At 35.4% G+C, this 23,238-nt stretch overlaps 3 protein-coding genes across 6 annotated transcripts; all 3 read left to right on the top strand.

Moving 5' to 3' along the window:
- The first annotated feature begins 1,873 nt into the window (after positions 1 to 1,873).
- LOC145576091 (aldehyde dehydrogenase family 3 member H1-like) lies at positions 1,874 to 6,935 on the top strand. The gene is made up of 12 exons (XM_081633880.1): positions 1,874 to 2,065; positions 2,260 to 2,385; positions 3,168 to 3,411; positions 3,615 to 3,683; positions 3,776 to 3,872; positions 4,010 to 4,216; positions 4,308 to 4,423; positions 4,503 to 4,607; positions 4,712 to 4,884; positions 6,106 to 6,196; positions 6,337 to 6,486; positions 6,578 to 6,935. Exons 1-12 carry the CDS (start codon positions 2,022 to 2,024, stop codon positions 6,815 to 6,817), a joined length of 1,662 nt encoding a protein of 553 aa, XP_081490006.1. The 5' UTR covers positions 1,874 to 2,021; the 3' UTR covers positions 6,818 to 6,935.
- Positions 6,936 to 8,579: 1,644 nt separating this feature from the next.
- Positions 8,580 to 17,449, top strand: LOC145574388 (uncharacterized). Of its 4 annotated transcripts, none has more exons than XM_081632166.1 (3): positions 8,580 to 9,064; positions 9,146 to 10,137; positions 17,119 to 17,449. In XM_081632166.1, exons 1-2 carry the CDS (start codon positions 8,716 to 8,718, stop codon positions 10,045 to 10,047), a joined length of 1,251 nt encoding a protein of 416 aa, XP_081488292.1. In that variant the 5' UTR covers positions 8,580 to 8,715; the 3' UTR covers positions 10,048 to 10,137; positions 17,119 to 17,449. The 4 variants fall into 4 exon arrangements, with proteins under 4 accessions (XP_081488292.1, XP_081488290.1, XP_081488291.1 ...); XM_081632167.1 differs by having other exon boundaries at positions 8,589 to 8,887; positions 8,970 to 10,137; positions 17,119 to 17,443; XM_081632164.1 differs by having other exon boundaries at positions 8,587 to 10,137; positions 17,119 to 17,446.
- Positions 17,450 to 19,200: 1,751 nt separating this feature from the next.
- LOC145574389 (aspartic proteinase Asp1-like) lies at positions 19,201 to 22,999 on the top strand. The gene is made up of 8 exons (XM_081632168.1): positions 19,201 to 19,661; positions 20,772 to 20,889; positions 21,114 to 21,334; positions 21,423 to 21,647; positions 21,734 to 21,872; positions 22,123 to 22,323; positions 22,423 to 22,495; positions 22,584 to 22,999. Exons 1-8 carry the CDS (start codon positions 19,444 to 19,446, stop codon positions 22,691 to 22,693), a joined length of 1,305 nt encoding a protein of 434 aa, XP_081488294.1. The 5' UTR covers positions 19,201 to 19,443; the 3' UTR covers positions 22,694 to 22,999.
- The last annotated feature ends 239 nt before the right edge of the window (positions 23,000 to 23,238 follow it).

The raw sequence follows: 23,238 nt of genomic DNA, 5'->3' as shown, positions 1-23,238 counted from the left end.
GGTGCTAGTTTACGATATGGTGTTTAAACTTTAGGGCAAAAGCTACTTGTATTATTAATTTCTATTAAATTAATTACATTACAAAACAAAAAACCTTTTTTTGTTTTTGATTTGGCCAAATTTTTAAAAGTTCTATCAAACATAGCCTTGAAAGTCACATATTTTGTTTGCAAAACTTTTTAGAAAAATGAATTTAAAAAAAATATATATATATAGTGAGTTTTTGTTGATTAAACGTGAATATAAAAAGAAGAAAGTGGAGCTTAATTGGTTATAGTTGAAATTAAAAAATGATTTGGTTAATAAAAAGTGAATATAAAAATAAATAAAAGCAAAATAAGACTTCTATTGTCACAAGGTTTTTGGGATAAAATAACATTTTCGTTTAGGACAAATGAAGTAAAATTTATCATACTTTACCAATGAATTTTTTAGGTAATCACTTACTAATACGTAGTATATATGTTTTTGGGAACAAAATTCTCCTCAGTGTGTAAGCATATTTTTGGTAGCAAGGTGTCCAATGTGCAAATGTACTTAAGCTCCACCTTGCAAGGGTGTCTGAGAGTTCTGCCTGCAAGAAAGAGAAGGTAAGCTGCTTGAGGGGTTGACCCGAGAATGTCCTTCCGATGCTCAAGTCAATGAATGTACTTTATAGAAAGCAAATGAGAGATTAGAAAAAGTTATCCATCTTGCAATTTATAGATGTACTTTCATGTGGCAGACTTGTACTTTCTTAGATAGATTAGGTGTAAATCTGTATTTTTATGATGATTAATACGAGTATACGATTAAGGATGATGGGCTGAATTATATAAAGGAGTATTTTGTCATTTTAGCTACATTGGGCTTAGGACATGGACTAGGCTCAAACAGTATATATTATTTTGGTTTCAACATAATTGCTTTTGGGATTGATTTATAAGTTCAACACTCCAATAATTACAAAAGTTTTTTTCCCTACCTTATAAAAAATATAAGATTACTCGTATGAATAGTGTGATGCCAATTATACCCTTCAATGTGTATTTACATATATATATATATATTCACATTAAATGTACAAGTTTTTATTAATGAATAGTGTTTGGACAATTATACCCTAAAAAATGTTTATTAGCTTATTTTCTATTATTAATGTTAGTTGTCTTGGACATTTATACCCCTACAGTTTTTTTTAAACAAATCAACTAAATTGTTGATTTAAGACCAAACCGAAAGAACTTCCGGATATGGCTAGCTATGGCGCACGCATCGTGCGCGTTATCTACCCTACTTATATATATATAAAAAAGTAACATGCAAAACATATCACATCACTAATACGTAGGGCCTATTCTGTTTAGCTTAATTTCAGTTTAGTTTCAATCAGTTCAGTTCAGTGCAGTTCAATTAAGTTCCTAATTTTCTTCACTCATAAACAAATCAGTTCAGTTCAATCCTAATCAATTCAGTTCAATTGTTTTTAGTAAATCGGAATAGACCCGTAGTATATTAACCGAGTCCCATCGCAAGTCATGAGACAGCAACACTTTAATATTTCAAAAAAAAAAAAAAAATTATTATATAATCTTTGTGATTTTCCCCTTAAAACCTTTCTTGTAACCTTAACACACCTTTTATTTCAAACTATTCTAACCCAACCCACCCAATAACAAGGACTAATGATGGCCCAATAGTAACACTGACCCAATCTTTCTTCTTCCTTCCTATAGTAAGTAGTACGTGTTAAAGAGACAAAAAATTAAATAAAGGGAGTGAGTGAAAATGTGACATCATTAAATAAAAATAATCACGAGTAGGCCGCTAAATGACAGTTATGACTTTAGGTCGTTTAAGAAACAGAACCAATAACAACCAGAAAATATACAAACTATTTCCTTTATCTTTTAATTAATATTTCGTTTTTTTCTTTGCTACCATCATCAAAATTATTTTTTAATCATAACCAATTTTCCTGGTAATCACATTATTCCACATTTTAAGGATTATTATTTACCCATTCAAACATTTATAAATCAATGACTTCCATTGCTTACTCCATTCAACTTCAGAATAATCCGAGGTATTTTATAACCCATCTTCTCTTTCTATTGAGATCGCAAATACTCCCTGCTGTCGGTCTGAAATATTACACTATCAACGTGACAATTAATTTCAGACCGAGGGAGTTTATTTTTATTATATTTACAGGATATTATCTAATTAATTATTTTATTTTATTTATTTATTTTTTGTTTCTCCCCTGTTATTGTATAGAAACTTTGGAGCAGGGGTGAGCAAGGCTACTTACAATTGTTGTTTATGGAATAATTATTCTTCATCAAAGGCAGTTTATCAGCTTAAAACTCGATTTCGTCCTACGATTTCTTCTCGTATCTACTGGTATTTTTTCTTTCTCGCTTATTATGATAGTAATTGATAAGGTGTTGACTTAATTAAAGATTTATTATGGATGGTTGTTGGATGAATTTATTTCCAAGAATTGACAGAATCATCTATTTTCAATAATGTTAGGAACTAATTACATGTTAAAATGAAATGTGTTTTTAATTAATTTTCCAACTTGTGATCCAACCATAGTACTCCCTCCGTTTCATAATTAGAAGCCTATTTCTAACATTTATTACTCACATAATAAAGAAAAATAGGCTTCTAATCATAAAACAGAGGGAGTACGTTAATGGGACGTTTGACATGTCTAGGTCCACACACATGGACATGTTTATTAAGGTTCTTGGCACTTGTTGCCGTGTTGAGTTTAATTTTTAATTTTTAGTTACGTGTTTTACTAACCTGATAGTAAAAATTTTGCAGATTAAAATGTGTACATATGTGTGTGTTCATTATGTGGGTTTTTATACTTCCTCGTATATAGAAATGACATGTATGATGTATACTCGTTTAATCTTTGTAGTCCAAGAATGGCTTATATCTTGGTGCAGTTGATCTAACGAGTTGAATTACTTGTATATATACCTAACAATATCACAATTCTTACATGGTTTCGAATTTCAACATTAGGAGAGGCATGATGAGTGGACTAGAATCACTAGATGATCCACTCTTTTAGTTGTAACAAAATGTGTTTGAAGAACTATTATCTTCGTATTTAGTTTTTTTTTTAGTATGCCAAATGTTTGATCATTGTGTCTCGCTCTGTGAAGTTCCAGTGCAGCAATCTCTGTAATGGCAGAAGAGAAAGGGGAGGCATCTTTTGGTACAGATAAAGCCGGAGTTATAGTTAAGGAGCTTAGACAACAGTATGATTCTGGAAAGACTAAGACTTATGAATGGAGAGTTGCTCAGTTGGAGGGTATCGCAAAAATGGTTGATGAGAGGGAAAAGGATATCATTGAAGCTCTTAATAAAGATCTTTCTAAGCCTGAATTTGAAGCATTTGTCGCTGAGGTCAGATTTTAAAGCTTTTTTAAGTTATTTTGGACGTCAACTTTGCAGGATCCGAATGTATACTGAAGTTGAATTTATGTTATTCGATTCAAGTATGATGATACACATGTAATTTACATGGAATTTATCCTTGAGGAATAAAGCTTACATGTTTCAAATTTTAGTAGACAATCTGCATTTAATGTATATCTTTTGTAATGTAGATTAACATGATAAAATCTGCATGCAAGTTGGCAATTAAGGAACTAAAGCAGTGGATGACGCCAGAAAAGGTGAGTAGTTTCTTTTAGACACTTAAGATTAATATTGAAAGAAATCTGGAAGTTAGAACTTGTTTAAGGAGGAAATGCCATGATTCTTACAGGTGAAAACTCCGTTGACAACATTTCCTTCATCAGCAGAGATTATCTCAGAACCCTTTGGAATTGTCCTTGTTATCTCAACATGGAATTATCCTTTCTGTATGTAAGAGAATACCTCGGATTAATCTTCTATGATTCTGATTTGGATCCTAGGCTTGTGTTTGTTATTAAGCAAAGGAACATGTGTTTTTTTGTATGTCATTGTCAGTCTTACTTATACATAATAAAATTGACAGTGTTATCGATTGATCCGGTGATTGGTGCAATAGCAGCTGGCAATGCAGTACTGCTAAAACCATCAGAAATCGCTCCAGCCACATCCTCATTAATAGCAAACTTATTTCAAGAATATGTTGACAGTACCTCAATAAAAGTTGTTGAGGGTGCTGTTGATGAAACTTCTGCCCTTCTTGAGCAAAAGTGGGATAAAATATTTTACACAGGTTATATTTGTACTTGTTTTTGACACAATATTTCATTATTTCAGCATAGTTACATCTCCGAAAACCCTTAGTTTCTATCTCTATTTCTTAGGTAGTGGAAGAGTAGGCCGAATAGTCATGGCTGCAGCTGCAAAGCACCTCACACCTGTTGTATTAGAGCTTGGAGGAAAATGCCCTGTAGTTGTTGATTCTGATGTCAATTTGCAAGTATTAATCCTTCCTATACTAAAAATCTATATTTATACTTATCCTTGTTAGTATTTGTTCCTCATAATTTTAACTACAGGTTGCAGCAAGAAGAATCATAGCAGGAAAGTGGTCCTGCAATATCGGGCAGACCTGCACTGCTGCGGATTATGTCATTACCACTAAAGATTTTGCTCCAAAGCTAGTAATGCAACTGTTCTTGCTGATGTCTTATAATGTGTGGAGTTGTGGACTGATTATTGGTTATAGATTGTCTTATATGTTGATATTACCCTTATTGGTTGACAGATTGCTGGTTTAAGTTCAGAGTTGGACAACTTTTTTGGGAAGGATCCTTTGAATTCAAAAGACATGTCAAGAGTTGTAAATTTGTACCATTTTAGACGGTTAATCAAACTAATGGAGGAAGATGGTGTCTCTGATAAGATCGTCTTAGGTGGTCAAACAGATGAAATGCAATTGTAAGGCGTGCATTGCTCCATGATTCTTAGTTGCTTAAGCTCAGTGGTCTTAAAATCAATCAATCAATCAATCAAAGCCTTAATCCCAAAAGTGGGGTCGGCTAACATGAACCAAATTTGATTATTCCGTGTAGTCATCAACATAAATCTTTCTCCTCCATCCCTTACGATCCAAAACTTCATCCTCACGTAAATCCATGCACTTCATATCCTTCCTCACTCCTTCCAACCAAGTCATCTTTGGTCTCCCTCTTCCTCGTTTAATCCCTCCATGGTCCCACTCTTCCACTCTTCGCACCGGTGCACCCTCGGGTCTCCGTCTTACATGTCCAAACCAACGCAGACGATTTTCCCTTAATTTATCTACAATGCCCGCCACACCTACTTTCTTGCGAATAACCTCATTTCTGATTCTATCTCTTAAAGTGTTTCCACACATCCACCTTAACATGCGCATTTCCGTAACCTCCATCTTTTTAATATGCTCTTTCTTAGAAGCCCAACATTCTGTACCATAGAGCAACACTGGTCTTATGGCAGTCCTGTAGAATTTTCCCTTCAACTTTAAGGGAATGCTGCGGTCGCATAACACTCCCGTGGCCGCTCTCCATTTAAGCCACCCTGACTTAATCCTGTGGGTCACGTCTTGATCAATGTCACCATTCTTCTGGATGATCGACCCTAGGTACTTAAAACATTCACTCATGGTCAAATCCTTTCCATCCAAACTCACCACTTCATTGCTTGTCCCCCTCTGAGTGCCAAAACGACATACCAAATATTCAGTCTTACTCCGACTTAGCTTAAACCCTCTAGATTCCAACCTTTGCCTCCATTGCTCCAACTTGACATTAACCCCATCCTTAGTCTCATCCACCAAAACGATATCATCTGCGAACAGCATACACCATGGAACCTCATCTTGAATTGGTCTAGTTAATTCATCTAGAACCGTTGCAAAAAGAAAAGGGCTTAATGCAGACCCTTGATGCAATCCGATTGTAATAGGGAAATCTTTTGTCAACCCTCCGCATGTCCTCACATTTGTTGACACATCCCGATACATATCCTTAACTAGGTCTACATACCTTCGTGGGATACCTTTCTTCAACATTGCCCACCAAAGTATCTCTCTTCAGTGGTCTTAATAACATCATATATTCCTGCATACCAAGCATTATTTTTGCTAGCTCTTACCTTATATTCACTTCTACAATGTAGGAAAATAACGCCAACCATCTTGGTAGATGCTCCAAAAGACTCTGCTGTGATGACAGAGGAGATTTTTGGACCTTTGCTACCTATTGTAACAGTAAGTATGATTAGTGTTGAATCCATAAAACTCGGTTTTGTTGAACTTTTTATACATCAATGTTCCTTTTCATTTTGTTATTATATTTTCTAGTTGATTATAAGTGTCACTTGATGTTACTTTGCCATTTCCTTTTTTAGGTTGAAAAAATTGAAGATTGTTTCGAAGTGATCAAGTCCAAACCAAAGCCTTTAGCAGCATATCTTTTCACTGACAATGAGAAGCTTAAAAGAGCTTTTGTCAAGGACGTTTCAGCTGGAGGAATGCTCATCAATGACACTATCTTGCATGTAATTTCATTTCCTTAAATCAATTCTGCAAAACAGAAATCAGTTTTTTTTTTCTCTGACAAAAGTTTGCTGCTATGTTCTTATGATACAGCTGACTGTTGATGCATTACCATTTGGAGGAGTCGGTGAGAGTGGCATGGGCTACTACCATGGAAAATTCTCTTTTGAGGCATTCAGCCATAAGAAGGCCGTTATGTACAGAAGTTTTGATGGGGATTCATCTATTAGGTATCCACCATACACGCTGAAGAAGCTAAATCTGTTGAAGTCTTTGTTGAGTGGCAGCATTATGCAGATCATTCCTGCCCTACTTGGATGGTCTAAAGAATAAAGATTGATACTCCATATATTGTTTTGTTTTTTGAGGGAATTTTTTGATACCACATGTAACAGAAATAATGATTTTGTGTATGTACACTTCTTAATTTATTGAAGTATTGGTTTTACAATTTCTAATTGTTGTTTTTACAATTCTGCTGTATAATGCAGTAATATCTAATATATTTACCATTTCTGTAAATAAAGATTATGAAAGATATAAAATCAGGAAACCCTTCTAGCTAAGGATTTATTTACCTAGGACATCAAGTATCAATTTGATATTGATAAGATTGACGGCTCTGAGACCAGAGTTGGACCAATTTGTTTTGAATTGATCTTATATTCTTATGGAATCGAAGTCATGTCAAGAATTGTTATTGGCCCATTTTACACGGCTAAAGAAACTAATAGAGGAAGATGATGTCTCTAAAGGTCGTCTTAGCCTCTTAGGTGATCAATCAGAACTCAGGAGGAAAGCATTTGTAAGTTGTCATGACTTGGCCTTTAGTAGCTCAATTTCAGTAAATAATACGCTACCATGCACATTGTTGCTAGTTCTTATTATACTGTCTTTACTTGGACAATGTAGCAAAACAGCGCCAATTATCTTCCTAGGCGCACCACAACCCTCCTTTAATGACAGGAGACTTTTGGACCTTTGCTATCTATTATATTGTTCTGTGAGTAAAATCAGTGTTCAGTACATACATAAGACGCGATTTTCAGAATGTTAACTTTCTTTTGTGTGCTTACTATTTCTCATTTCAATGTTGCAGTTTCTAGTTGAATATAAGTAATGTTACTTTGCAATCTCCTATTAGGTTCAGAAAATTAAAGACAGTTTTGAAGTGATCAAGTCCAAACCAAAGCCTTTAGCTGTATATGATTTCGCTTACAAAAACTCAATAAGCAGCTGCAAAATGCTTTTTATTAGGGACATTTCAGTTGAAGGGGAATGCTCATCATCCATCAATGACACTATCTTGCATGTAATCACCCCATAATCTTTACCTTAAGCAAGATGTAAAACAGAACTGTATTCATGTAAAGAATTGTACAAAGTAATCATCAGAGCCTTTTTCTCTCTGAAAATTTGTTAATCTGCTGATGATGCAGCAAACTATACTTACATGATCATACCTATTTTAGTTACTCTAATGTACCAGTCCTATTTTTGGTGCTGGATTATTTTGTACAAAAAAGGAACAATCTGCTACAATGGTGTTCAAAAGGAAGTTTAATTAAGGTCTTAGGAGTAACAAAATCTTACCACACAGTTAGTAAAATTAGTTTTAGATAGGTTCTCATTAAGATTAAACAAGGGATATCCAAGTTTAACATACAATCTAAATAAAGCTTTTAAAGATAGGAGTATTTCAAAATAAGAAAATCCGGTGAATATAACATACCCCTTTGTGCATCTAAAATTCTTCTTAATATATCATAACTTCGTTAACATGACCTTCTCAAAATTGAATGTTGTTTAAGGAAAAAAAAATCCAATCACGATATATAAACACATGTCAGTTATAACCAACACCTAAACTCGTTAATACAGTATCATTGACGACATCACACTCGTAACTCCACTCACATCTTCTAACAAAATTACAAAATTTGTATGCCACAATCCACTTGTCATCATCAAGCATTTTTTAATTTGAATTTTTGTAAAATTCAGGAAATTAGGGTTCCTGTTTTTTTTATAGGACAGAAGAAAAAACAGAAAATTTTAGGGGAAAAAAATAAACAGAAACAGAGGCAGTGAGAATACAAACAGTATTTTTCTGACAATGTGCTAAGCACCAAGCCACCAATACCCCCAAAATCTCTCTCTGCAAAAACCCTAACTCACATTGCAGATAATTCCGAGCCTAATTTTCTCTCTCCTCCTCGTCGGCGACTCCGATGAAGAGACCTTCGCCGGCGTCAATGGCGGATTCGCCGGACTTTCCTCCACCTGCACCTCCAAATCATCGGATGAAGAAAACGAGGGAGTTGCCCAATTTGTCAGACTGCAATTGCTGTAATCGTCACATCAATAGTACAAACCCTAAAAATCGGCTTCAAATCCTTGCTAGTGAGTGGCGAATCGTTCTTCTTTGTAAATGTTGCTATAATCTTGTTGAATCGTCGCAATATTGTTCTTATTGTTTAGCTAGGGTTTCATCTTCATCAATGGAGTCGTTTCATGAGTGCAAGAGATGTCGACGTAGGGTTCATAAGGCGTGCGCTTCGATGTTTCCTTTTGGTTCAGGTAATGGTAGTAATTGTAGTGATGAATTTTCGGTTTGTTTTGATTGTTGGGTTCCGAAATTGATTGAGAATGATTATAAAGCTAGGGTTGTTGGTAGTAAAATTAAGAGTAAAGTGGCGAAAACCGGGGGTGATTTGACGAATTCGTTGGGGAGTTCTGGGGTTTGTGATTCACAGGATATGGGGAGAGGTGAGGATGCTTTGAATGATGTTCATGTTGTTGCTCAGAAGAAGGTTGCCGCTGCCCGTGAGGCGAAGGAGAAGGCTTTTAACAAGGTGATGGATGCAACGAAGGCGATTGCTGTAGCGAGTAGAGCTGCGGGTTTGGTTAGTGTAGATAGGGGTGGTGATCAACAGGGTTCCGCGGTTGATGTGGATGCACAATTGGCTTTTAGGTTGCATAGAGCGATGAATAGCTCACCTAGGATATCAAGGAACTCGTGTTTGTTGAATATGCAATGTGAGGATGTGCCTGAGGTGGATGGTCTTGGATTGCAGGCAGCTATTGACCCGAGTTGCTCTAGCAAACCTAGCAATGTTGGAGGTGATGGGGAAAGTGGGTGTCCTGAAACTATACAAGATTTTGAGCATAAGTGTGCTAGAATACAAGATGAGAAGCAAGATGGTGATCTAGATGGTTGCTTGATTACGTATAGCAGGAAGGGGCGAGCATCATTAGAAGCTAAGGGCAAGAAAGAACCTGATTCCTCTCAGAGAACGCACTGTAGGCGGTGGTCATCAGGAGCTGTAAAGATCAAGGAGGAACATGACTGCCTTATGAGGACATATAAGAGGAGGCTGTCAAAAGTTGAAAGGTGCAAATTGGAGCTTGGTTATTATACTAAAACATATAGCAGAAGGCACTCAGCAATCCCACAATGTAAAGACAACTTAATCTATAGCAGTTATAAGCTAGATAATGGGGCTCCGGCAATTGTTTTGAAGTGTTGCGAGGAATCACCAGCATTCACTACTGCTTCTTAGCGTGGATTCATCTTTCTAAGCTCTGATGGTCTGGCTTTTAGTCTTCCTACTTCCTAGCTCCTCCAGTACAAAGAAAATATTTTTTTATTGGTGAGAATCTTCATTTTGCTGTATAATACATGATACTGCTTTCATGCTTTGTATGTAATTGAGATGTTTGCATCTTAAGTTTTTATACAAAATCATGAGTTTTGGGTAGAAGTAGAAGGGAGGGATTTTGGCCTCACGGGAAACGAAAAATTGTCTGCAAATTACTAGTTGTACCTGTGGTGTTTTCCCTTTATGCAAGGATCTTTTCCCTTTGCTTTTGTGTTTACTAGCTTATATAAATGATAAGACTTGCGTTTGATGGTCCTATATAGTATACAAATTAGAGGAAGCCAAAATTTCCATAAGGACACTGGGAGTTGTTTAGGAAGCCATGATTTAGTGAAATCAGTGTTCTTTAGTGGAAGTTGGACGGCTTCCAGCCTTGTTTGCACCCTTGCCTCTGTCCTACTTTCACTCGACTGGCTAAATTATGGACTATAGGAGTGGATAGTAATTAATATGTTGCGGACTAGTTGACTATCTTGTAGATTAGATGAAAACTGATTCAATATTGTTCTAGTTTATCTTTGATTGTCCTGATTAGTATTCTTTTTTCTAAGCAACTCCACTTTTGAGAAAACTAGATTGTTTGATAATCGTTTTTTATTTGGTATTTTATTTAGCGCTTTGCTTGTGAGTCAATATTTTGGAGGCACCTTGATAAGTTTTTTATTGTGAGTATTCTAATGGGGCTTTCTTTCTCATAGACTGAGGATCAGTGGGTTATTTTGTAGTTTTCCTTTTGTAGATGTGATGGTTCTATTGCTTGCCTAGATACAACTTCTCTCAATCCTGTAGCTGTGACATTCATTTCTTGTGTTAGCAGTTAGCACTCAGTGGTTGATTTGTGTTAGTATGACGATTGCAAAGATAACCTGTATAAAAAAAGATTTACATGTCATTGGATGTGAAAAATGGGGATAGTGTTCCTTTTTCGTTTTCCATTGGCACAAATTAAGGCTGTTAGTTAATCACAAACCTCAGGGAGAAATAGAAGAGCTAAAAAAATAAAAGTGTCGGAGCTCACTATGATTGTCAAGATATGGCTTTTGAAGAGTTACAAGCCTTTCATGGACCAAGCTTAGGCTGAGTGGCCGCTTTCAAATTGCATGTTAACCATCCATCAAGATGAAGTTTTTTGTTTATAGTTTAGAGTTTAGATTGCATGCAACTGTATGCAAAATTTATATTACTGATCTTAGGCTGCAAGCATTTAATTATTTGAGATATTTAGCCAATTTTGTGTGCTATGTGGCTATGTGCTGAGAGATTTGATATCATCTGGATCTGGCTGCCTGGCTCTTCTGAGTGGTCTGTTGGAGAAAGGACACAGTGTTACTAAAACGCCAATAAAACTTAGATCTTCTATATAAAACCATCTAAGTTAAAAAAAAAAGAAAAAAAAAATGAGTAGGATGGAACTTGAAATTTATATCCATGACTAAAGAGTAAAGTGTGTTAGAAGATACCCCAATCAAAGAAAGAAGTGTGGGATACCTTGGCGAATATCCCCTTTTAGGTCTTCACCTTTTATGAAAACATTTAGAATAGCGCCACTAGTTGAATTGGAAATTTTGGGAGAAAATACAAGCCATTGCATGAGAGACAGATTCTTGAGTAAACCAACATTTATGAAGCTCCAACATATAAAATTGGGGTCAATTGGTATCAATCGTTATTAACATCTCGGAAAGGCCTTTCCTCCCATGTGTTTAAACATCTTGGAAAGACCCTTCCTTTTGAATGCCTGACTAACTCCTTGATTTTGTGATGGTCATCAAAGATCAAACTTCCCTTGATGAAGGTTTGTTCAGCAAGTTCAAGATGAGTAACTGGAATAGCTTGAAGCTTTTTTTTTTTGGAGGTTTGGTGATGATTTGGAGATTGACTTTGAAGGTTTAAGAGATAGTCCAATGGATTTGCTTATTTTAGATGGAGGCCACATCTGCATGTCATGCTACCTTCTCACAATTCTATGGGCTTAAATGCTTGATTACGACTTAGATGTATTAAAACACACAACACCCTTATGCTATTGGCAAATATTGAAATAACCTAAAAAAAACCTTTTTGTTGGGTTCTTTGACACAGCCTTATCAAAATTCCACAATAAAAGCTTTTACAAGCTTACAAAAGTTGTGATACACCTCATGGTGCTAATGCTGACAAGTTTTCTTCCCATTTCGTGTCAAAAGAACTAGTATGCTTTTGATTATCATGTACCAAAACTTGGGATTTATAGTGGACTAATCAGTTTCTTTATGACTAGGGCGACACTTTTGAGTTAGGTGTTTGCAGTTGTGGTTGTGGTTGTGGAAGAGTAGAAGGGAAGGGGTAGTGGTATATTGAGTGATTTCCATACCTAGATCTAAAACAAACAATAAGACAAATTTGAAGTCTATCCTTTATTTTCCTCATGTTTCCCTTTCTTAAACTCTCTTCTTTCCCCTTCTTGAACCAAATGCGCCCTTATTTTCTTTCTCCTATGCTGCAGCTCCTAGCATCTGTCTTTTTAGGCTCACCTTTCTTTCAGGATTTGTGGCTTGGCAGCTATCAGCTATCAATTTTGTTTAAATGTGGTAAAAAATATGCTAAGTAAGGCGGAGAAAGGAGGAACAAAGTTTCTTTTGCTTTTTCTTGGGAAGAATCATTTTTCATTCTTTGATTAAGAAACTATGTTTCTTGGGAAGAATCATATTTCTTGGGAGAGGGAGACCGAAATTGACTTGATTGGAAGGAGTTAGGAAGGATATGAAGTATGTGGATTTGTATGAGGATGAGGCATTGGATCGTAAGGGATGGAGGAGGAAGATTTTGGTCGATGACTACACGGAATAATGAAATTTGGCTCATGTAGACGACCCCACTTATGGGATTAAGGCTTTGATTGATTGGTTAAGAAACTATGTTGTTAGTGTTGACAAATCAGTCACTATTCTGTAGAGATCTGATTTGTTGATTACAATCTATATTAGTCAGTTTACTGACAAATAGGTGATATTGCAATAATCTCAAGGATCCAAATGGTTTCTTTCTCATTGTTATCGTTTGAGCTTTTCTGCCACTCCTCTTTCAGCTTGAAAGCATTCTGTGTCTAGGTTAATCATTCACATTATTGCGATAATCCCCCTTAAAAGGAGTTACGCCCTCGTAACTCGACCAACACATTAACTCATTAAATATCAACACTTTTTCAACAATCATCAATCAAAGTAAGGAAAACCAGCAAGTTTCAAACATCCAAAAGAGCTTAGGTGTTAAAAATGATTTATTTACAAAAGTAGTGAGAAAACTCGTAAAATATATATATTTTTTTTTTATGAGTCACTCGACAAATTTAAAATACTTACATTAGGAGAAATCGTTGAAAACACTATACTGTAAAAGTCTCATATATATTTAATTATAAGGTATGAACAGAAATCAAAATATTTAATAAAAGATTTTAAAAGATCTGTCTCTGGCTTGAGTTTGTATGTGTCTCTGGCTTGAGTTTGTATTCTGTAGAGATCTGATTTGTTGATTACAATCTATATTAGTCAGTTTACCTTTCAAACTGACAAATAGGCGATATTGCAATAATCTCAAGGATCCAAATGGTTTCTTTCTCATTGTTATCGTTTGAGCTTTTCTGCCACTCCTCTTTCAGCTTGAAAGCATTCTGTGTCTAGGTTAATCATTCACATTATTGCAATAATCTGGGTTTTTGTGTTCTCTCCTGCTGATCGTTATGAATAGGATCTCTCTGTTACCCACAATACAATGTAGGCTAGGCTTCCTAATTGCAGTGTTTTAATCTTTGTGTATGTGCTGTGATACCTGTTGAATGTGCAAATGGTTATATATGGTAAAATATGCAGAATAAAGTGAAAGGAATGGATCACTGTATTTGATAGAATACGGGCATGGGTTATTGTTATATAGTGTATACTGTTTCCAGATGATAATGTTTTGGCGGGTGCGTTTAAAGCAAATGTTAGTGATAAGTAGGAACTTTGGAGACAAAATTTGGAAACCAAAGATGGATACTTTACCAATTATTAGGTAGGGAAGTACCGAAGATTGGAGTTATCAATTGAGATATTTACGGAATCAAGTCTGGATGGATAGAAAAGAAGAGGGGGGGGGGGTAAGATGGAAGATTGTCTAAACACTATGCAATTTCATTATTCCTCTGATTATATAAAGAAAATATTATAGGATTGGTGTTTGTTGGTCAGTTTAAAGCGTCGGGCTTATAAAAATATCATGTTCGCATGATGAACATGTAAAAGATGTGTATTTTGACTCTTTGAGGCGAATGTGTAATGTCACGAGAAAAAATAGAATCTAAAGTAGGTTTAGAGAGTTACCTAGGGTAAGATGAATTAGAATCAATTGTGGTGATTTGCTTTGTCCAACATCAACGTCAGGAGGCTCCACTTTGTAGGATGACAAGTTGGAAAATTGAAGGTATTAGTTGTAACCAAGGGAGACCAAAGATGATTTGAATGGAAGGGATAAAAAGAGGTGTGCAAAACTAGGCCCTCCAACTTCATAGCATTGAATTGGGGTGGTGGAGAAGGATTCACATGAACAATTCATGTGGATGACATCTTTGTCCATGTAGCCAAACCCATCCTTTTGGCATTACCCGGCTATAATATTATTGTTTATGGTAAGAGGTGCCACATGACTAATTTTACAGTGTACTAGATTGTCCATATGCTGACGAAGGAATTTCATTCTTGGATTGTAATTTTTATTTAATCCTACAATTTTTGTGGTATAATTTCTCTTCCATTCTTTAATTTGTTTCATTGTATGCCCTTGTATGTGTCTCTGGCTTGAGTTTGTATTCCTTCACTGGCATAAATACATAGAGATTTATATTTTCTTGTAGAGATAGATGCTAAGCTGAAAGACGGGATAAGTGTAGACCATGTTATAGCATAAATCAACACTCATAACTTCATAAGCATCAAAGCGTACTCATTTCTCATTGGTGTGTTGTCAATCATGTCATTGTGAGGTAATACTTGTGTTGTGATCTCTTATTCTACATCTCTCTTATCTTAAAAGGGCCCAGCTTGATAATGTCCTTGTACAATTCATATTTTATCTTGCTGATCATAGATACAGCCAAGATTTTTGTATCAAACATTCAACAAGATGCAGTAATTCTCTTAACATAAAGGTGTGTTATAGCATCTAAACTGCCCTGTACTTCAATGGAACATGTGTTTCCAAATTTGTTATACTTTCTTCATACCTTAATATTTCAACATGGAGGGGGATTACACATCCCAAAGCACATTTTTATCTTTGATAGATTAATTACTGGCTTTGGAGAGTGATGCTGACTAATAGCACTGTTGCTCAATAATAACTTTGGTCATATTAGTATTGCAGGAGATTTTGACTTCAGCTCTAAGTCTCTAACTCCACATAGAAAACATGAATAATGCTGACTAATAGCGCTATTGCTCAATAATAACTTTGGTCATATCCCTGTATCTCCAGTCCTGCTCTCCTACATACTGTCATCTATTATCTGCATTGTGTCCTTGCTTATTATCCATCTGGGGAAGCTTACTATGGCAAGATGGAAATTAGCCTCTTCTTCTTTAAAACTCACCCCTGCTTTTGGTGCTAATATAGAGATTCGATACTAGTGTCTTTGAATTCCTAGTGATGAAATTTTGCTTTTAGATTTTAGGTGACTGCTATCTTGGTGGAGATCCTATGTAGATTGTGTGCTTGTATACTGGGGTGGGAGTTTAAGAAAACATATTTCTTGAGAAAGTGTTGTGGTGGGTTGGTGGATGTCAAGGCTCTTCAGATAACCATTCATATCCTGCTTTTATGTCAGGAAGTCTACAAGATTAGTGCTGAATAAATGCTATTTAGGTGTCTTTTCTTAATAGGAGAAATTCTTGTACAAAAGAGAGGACTAGGACTTCAAAGCCAATGTGAAATTGTTGCTAAAATGATGAAGTACTCCATATATTAAAGATTGTATTTTATTTTTTATTTTTTATTTTTTTTATTTTCTCTTTTATTAGGTGTGTGATGTGAGATCCTATCATCAAAAGGCCTGAAGACTCCATAATTGAGGAGTTTTGGCAAACAGAGATAAAGGAGATCAAGTGGAGAGCATTATATCTTTTAGGGTATTTGAGGTTTGAGATTATGTAGTAATCTAACGATTCTCTTTGAACAAATCCTTGTTGAGTTGGAATTTATTGATACATCAGGTCCTCTGGCAGTTTTAGGATTTTTTTTTTTTTTTTTTTTTTTTTTTTTTTTTTTGTGTGTGTGGGGGGGGGGGGGGGGGGGGGGGGGAGTCAGACGCCGCAATCAGCCCTCTATTTTTTTCCTCCCCTTAATTTCAGTGCAATCTTACTGCGATAGAAGGAGTAATTCTGTAGGGCTGTAAGAGATGCCACAAATATCGATCTATTACCAACTGGTTTTTCCCTGTGGACTATATGTAGAAGAAACTTGAATGGTAAGCTGCTTCTCATCATTCTGCACTTGTGGTCTACTATTGTGATGTGTGCTGGACTGCTGGGTTAGGTCAAGTTCTTTCCTTTTGAACTCATTTTTGGTTTGATGCATCTCCTTTAAGCATCTTGACTTCAGTTGGAAATCTTGGAACAGTTTCCAAAGAGACTTGGATTAGGAATTGCACCAGTAATTGGAAGATGTGGAGTTGGGTTTTTTTCTTTGTCAAACACCCTCTATATTAGGTGACTCAAATAACCTACTAATTACTTAATTAGCTATACTCAAAATTTACTTTCTCAGACCTTTTTTACTTCCATGGGTTTCTTAAGTGCAAGTCATTTCCCGTTCTGAAGTGTGTCGGAATATGTTATATGTAGAAATCCATTTCATCTGAATAATATCCTCCACAGCCTGACTGATGATTGCCTTGGATGTTCCTGGTTCCTTGTTTCTCGCTCTCCTGGAGTTTTAAACCCGGTTTTTATTTTCCAGGGTCGTTCAAGCTTTTTTTCTGGATTATCATAAGAAATGTCTGGGCTAAGTTGCAGGCAAATTTTGAGGAAGCTGACTTGCATACAATAGGGCTACCAGAGAAGTTTGAGAAATAGTGGAGCAATGTATTCTGTAGATTGGCATAGAGTTCTCACAACAGGTTTAAGGGTTGTGATTTATGTGATACTTTGAGTGAGATATGAGTAGAATCTGATTCTGTCTTAACATGCAATATACCAGTGATGGCATTGTAAATTTTTGAAATAGATATTAAACAAACTATTTTCCTAGTGGAAAATGCTTATGTTGTATATAATTCTTTTTTTCGTGTACCCATGGCAAGAATAGGGATTCCCTTACCTCCCCCCGCCCTCTCCTCCCTTCTCCTCCCCCAATTCTCAAGTGTAACCTACGGAGTATGTAACATTTTAACACGTTGGCTAACTTATAAGAGGTGTCAGTTCCGTATGATCTTTACGAATTAAATAATAGTATTAAATAAATGCAGGACTGTAATGACATTGAAAGATTAACTTTGGGAGAGTTAAATCAAGATGTCCATAATTCTCCTCGCATAAAAAAGACTATGCACATACTTTGTACAAGATTGCGTTTTTGGTTAATAAAGATGAAAATGAGGAAGAAAATTATGAGAGTACCTAAAGAATAAATAAAATTCTTGCTCAGACACAATAATCTGCATGTAAATACAAGTCAAATTGTTCACCATGACCTTTTTTTTAGTAAGAATATTTCTGCTTATATCGTGCTTGTTCCTTAATATACTCCCTCCCTCCTAAAGCTAAGTTCAGATTGTTTAAGGGGATGAGCCAACAAGATGGGTCTTCACTTAAACGATAAAACGTACCCAAAAATAAGTGTTATATTCTCTCTGTTCCTTTTTTTTACACCATATGCCCATTTTATGTGAGAGCTCATATGATGCAAACAAAAGGGGTTAGAGGGAGTATTGCTTATTTATGTGACATCCGGAATTGGTTTATGTTAACCTAGTTATGAGACGGGGGATAATTAGCAGCACGGCGTTCCCTTATTTTCCTTAAAAAACTTATCACGAAGTACCCCATTTTTTTATTTTTTATTTTTTATTTTTTTTAGAGGGAAAATGTGGGTCTTTGACACATGTGCACAGGTTGTAAAGTTGGAAGACAATTTAATAGAACGAAGTCCTTTAGTAATTGCTGATTGAATTTGATATGACAGCCTTCGTAGGAATTTAGCTGGGGATGTTTTTCAATAACTGGCTTCCTAAACACAATCTTATTTGAAGGCTATGCTGCCAGCCTGTTTTGTCACAACTACTGCGTGGATTTTGCTGCTGCTCTCGTCTTCAGATTGTTGCATATCAGTTTTACAGGTTAGTCTGATTGTCATTTTAAAAATTTTTAATTTCTTCACAATAACATATTTTATAATGTTAGTACTGTAGTATTTCATACGAAGTACAAATACTCTTTTTGGACGGAGTCAATTATCGTATTGATAGTGTAATTTGAACTAGTTATGTGAAATAATTTCAGCCCTTCCAGACGTATGAAGTACTGTTATTGATATTGGGTTAGGCTATTATTGTCTTTTACAAAGTTGGTAATCCCACTTCCATAATTTGTCTTCGTGTTTATAGACCATATACCGCATGAATAGTAAAAAAATGACATCCAATCATTTTGGTCCAGAAATAAACTTTCAAGGAAACTTTCAGGAAATTTCCTTTTTTAATCCTGAAGTCCTACCCATTTGGTCTTTTTATATTCGTAAACTATTACTCATATAAAGTCTTAATAATAGTTCTTATAAAATTTTTAAAAAAATAAACTTATTATATAGAGTTTTAATGATCTAACATAAAATAAATAAAGCTTATTGTGTAAAGGATTCCTTTTTCCCACCTAAGAATAATAAATAATAAATAATAAAAATAGAAAAATAAAAATAAAAATAAAAAAAATAAAAAAAAGAATCCTTTTTGTTTCACCCCCCAAGTCAGAATTACAGTTGGGTTAACACTGTTTTATTTCCCCCTTCATTGTATAACAAGAAAAGAACATGAGAAAAATCCTAAAAGAAGCAAAAACGATGTCACAATAACAATTTATTCCAATGTAGGCAATACATATTTTCATCTAACAAGTCAAGAAATCCCAACAGAATCATTTTAATTATTTTTTATTTTGTATAGAGTGTTTGTTTTTTAGCATGTAGTATAAATAAGACTTTACAACTATTTAAACGACCCTTGATAACAATCCCAACTGTAGAAACTAATATCTGAATTATCTGATTGTGTTCGAAAACGTGAAGATAATGAGAGGATGGATAGAGATGTTATGGTTGTTGGTGTTGCTCTTTTTGAGCACAACATCAATGTTAGAGTGTAGTTTTAATGGTAATAATGAAAGACAGCCTTATTATTATTATAGAGGTCGTCCAATGCTTTTAGGAGCAAGTTCTTCATCAAATTCTCTTCATCGGAGGGTTTCTTCTATTGTTCTTCCTATGTATGGAAACGTCTATCCTCGAGGGTAATTCTCGTTCGATTTCTTTTTATCTTCTTCTTTTGTTTTCATTGAGTTTGGGTGATGTTAGAGAACTAGCTCGATTGAAATGGTTGAACTGATGGTTGAAGACTTGATCGATAGTTTTGTCTTTAATAAGCATTTGTTGGTTGTTAAGGTTGATTAGTGTTTAAAGTCTGTTTTCATTGAAATTTCTGGTATTTGTGTAGTAGAAGCTTGGTGAAATTGAGAAACTTGCATTGATAGTTTCAGAGGTTAGTTATTACTTATTAGAATGTGGGCGTAATGTGTGATCTGTGTTGATTGGTGTAACAGATAAGGATCAGATATAATCTATGTAGTCTGGTGGACTGTTTTCTGGAAATTCTGTTTATGGTCTAATATGATGTGTCCAATTATCATGTTAAGTACCCTTTATCCGAAATTAATGGTCACATATATCATTCTGGGATGTTTAAAAAAGTGATAATCTTTTCCTAAAATACTGATGGATTGTGCTTGGATTTTAATGTATATTCCCATTTGGAATAAATGGCGGATAGAAATTGGGAGGGTTACAGCTATTGTCAAGGTAATTTAAGTTCATATTGAATCCTTGAATGTGACAAATTGAGATAATGTGACAACTACTCCGACAGAGGAGTAGTTTGATTATCTATTAACTGGTTTGGGTTGATAGTTGATGTATTCTAGTCAGACATTGTCCACTTTGATATGCAAATTGTGCCCGTGATAGATTATCATTCCAAAAATTTGGGCAATTCTCTACTAGTCTTTTCAGACACACTTAGTAAAATTCATGTAATTGGGTGCATCTTATGGTATGTACTCATTGATATATCATTTAATCTTTCTCGCAGATCATGGGCGGGGGAAAGGAAAAAGGAGTGGGGAGAGAGGGGGGGGGGGGGGGGGGGGGAGTTTAGCTGTTTCTCTGAGTTTCGTCAATTTGATTTAGGCTGCGAATGTCATGTGCTCCTAGATGGTGACCATTGTTTTGTTGCTGACTAATAGCACAATGATAACTGAATTCATAGTATATGTTCATGAAGTTAAATATCTATTGTTATCTTTAAAGAATTTAGTCTCTCAAGTATTTCGGTAATTGCATTGCAGATTTTACTATGTACAAGTCCTTGTAGGAAATCCTCCAAGACCCTACTTTCTTGATCCTGATACAGGCAGTGATCTCACTTGGCTCCAATGTGATGCACCCTGTGTCCGATGTACCAGGGTAAGTGGCAATTTTAGTTTTCTTAAATTGATTGATTTGTGATTGTTTCTGCATTAAACAATATACTATATTCTCTCATTGATTTTATCTTATCTACTTTTAAGTTACATACTGTGATTCAAATCATAGGAATGGGGTTTTTTTGGTCTGATGACTGTGTCAAACTCCAAAGTATATTATCATGCTTTTACTGACTATTGCTTGTGTTTGAAAATTAACTGCAGGCTCCTCATCCCCTTTATAAACCCAGCACTGACCTAGTAGCTTCGAGAGATCCCCTCTGTGCTGCAGTGCAACCTGAATACTACAAATGTGAAAGCCCTGAGCAATGTGATTACGAGGTTGAGTATGCAGATGGTGGTTCTTCTCTTGGTGTTCTTTTAAGGGATGAAATGCATTTTAACCTCACAAACGGAGACAGACAAAGCCCTCGTTTAGGAATTGGGTTAGTTCTTTAATGTGTTAGCCTGCTTTGTGTTAATGTGTTTAAATGGTTAGTTTGGTGTAAAGGTTTTTACTAATTAAATTTGCAGATGTGGTTATGATCAAATCCCAGGCTCATCTCACCATCCCTTGGATGGGGTACTTGGCCTTGGCAAGGGGAAAGTCAGCATTGTTTCACAACTCAGTGATCAGGGTTTCACCAAGAATGTTGTCGGTCACTGCTTAAGTGCGCGAGGGGGAGGTTATGTATTCTTCGGAGATCAATTATATGATTCTTCACGATTGGTTTGGACAAACACTACTCAGGGTTACTCGTAAGACCATTTTCACCTTTTCGGTAATGTTAAACTTTGGTTTGATTTATGGTTGTCCCTTAGTGAATAACAATGTTTATTTCCAGAAAACACTACTCACCCGGATTTGCTGAGCTCATTTATGGTCGGAGAGCAACTGGAGTTGAAAATCTTCTGGTGATTTTCGACAGTGGAAGTTCCTACACCTATTTAGCTTCTCAAGCTTACAACACCCTAGTTTCCCTGGTGAGAATCTTGAAAAGAAAACAAAGACATAAACTCGATTTATCATTGTTTTGTAGAATAAGGCTTTGTTCTAAACAAATTTAGTTAAGGAACAATGAGTTCAGATAGGTGCTACCAACTTTATTTACACCGTTACTACATTCAAATTAGGCTCGATAATTTCAAATAAGTAGAATGCAGATGAAAAGAATAATGCCTTAAGTAATTACAAGTTTTGACAGTTTTTTGAGAAATAATAATTGCTTTGCAGTTGATGAGAGATTTACATAGAACGTCTCTGAAAGATGCAACTGATGATGACACGCTTCCTGTATGCTGGAAAGGTAAAAAACCTTTCAAAAGCATCCGCGATGTTAAAAAATACTTCAAGCCTCTGGCTTTAAGCTTTGGAGATGGAGGCAGATATGCTGCTCATTACGAAATCCCTCCTGAGAATTATCTCATTATCTCAGTAAGTGCCTTCAGACTGTCATTTTCTTCTGCACCCCTTTCTAAATTCCTGACAGTATCTGATACAGCAATTTGTGCTTCTATTTTTTCCTTATGCTAGATAAAAGGCAACGCCTGTTTGGGGATTCTAAACGGTACTGAAGTAGGACTACGGAATTACAACATCATTGGAGGTAAAGATTGCTACGACATAATCCTTGTGTTGATCGCCTTTTTTAGCTGTTTAAGTAGTTTCTTGACTGTTTTTTTTTCCTGTTACAGATATATCGATGCAAGATAAGATGGTGGTCTATGATAACGAGAAAAATAAGATTGGATGGGGACCGGCTAACTGCGAAAAACTTCCCAGGGGATTGGCAGCTTCTTTATGAAGGTTGTTCAAGTAGATGTCAATTGTTAGATATGTAAGTATACTGAATAATATACAAGGCAGGGAATAGAAGTTGTAAGTAGGCAGATACTTGTCATGTACATTAGGGTCATATACTCATAATATTAACATTATTTTTGGGCTTAAACACTTTAATTCCAGTCCTTAATCGTGATTAAGATTCAAGAGAGACAAGGAATAAACATCAATTATGTAATTAACCTTTTCCCTCTACTTCAGCACAAAAGGACATGACTTTTTGAAGAAAGATAATTTTACAAAAGGATGCAGTATTTAGTGAGTGTAATTTGTTTGGTTGAAATAAATTTCGCTTCTTATAATCAACCAGATACTAACGTTCTATGGTAGACTTTCAATCAAAATGGTTGCTAAAGACGTTCATTTTTCTATTACAAACCGATATATTAATCAAAACTATACATAAGCATGTTGTTCTCGAATCAAATGTATGAATCGAGCAGTCAAATTCACTAAGATAACTCATGAAATGATCACATTGTTGGACTAATAATGCATTAAACCTTA

This window comes from Chenopodium album, chromosome 13 (assembly GCF_948465745.1).
Source record: "Chenopodium album chromosome 13, dcCheAlbu1.1, whole genome shotgun sequence".
NCBI lineage: Eukaryota > Viridiplantae > Streptophyta > Magnoliopsida > Caryophyllales > Amaranthaceae > Chenopodium > Chenopodium album.
The sequence above is the reverse complement of the archived record's forward strand: the minus strand, read 5'-3'. Positions and strand labels throughout refer to the sequence as shown.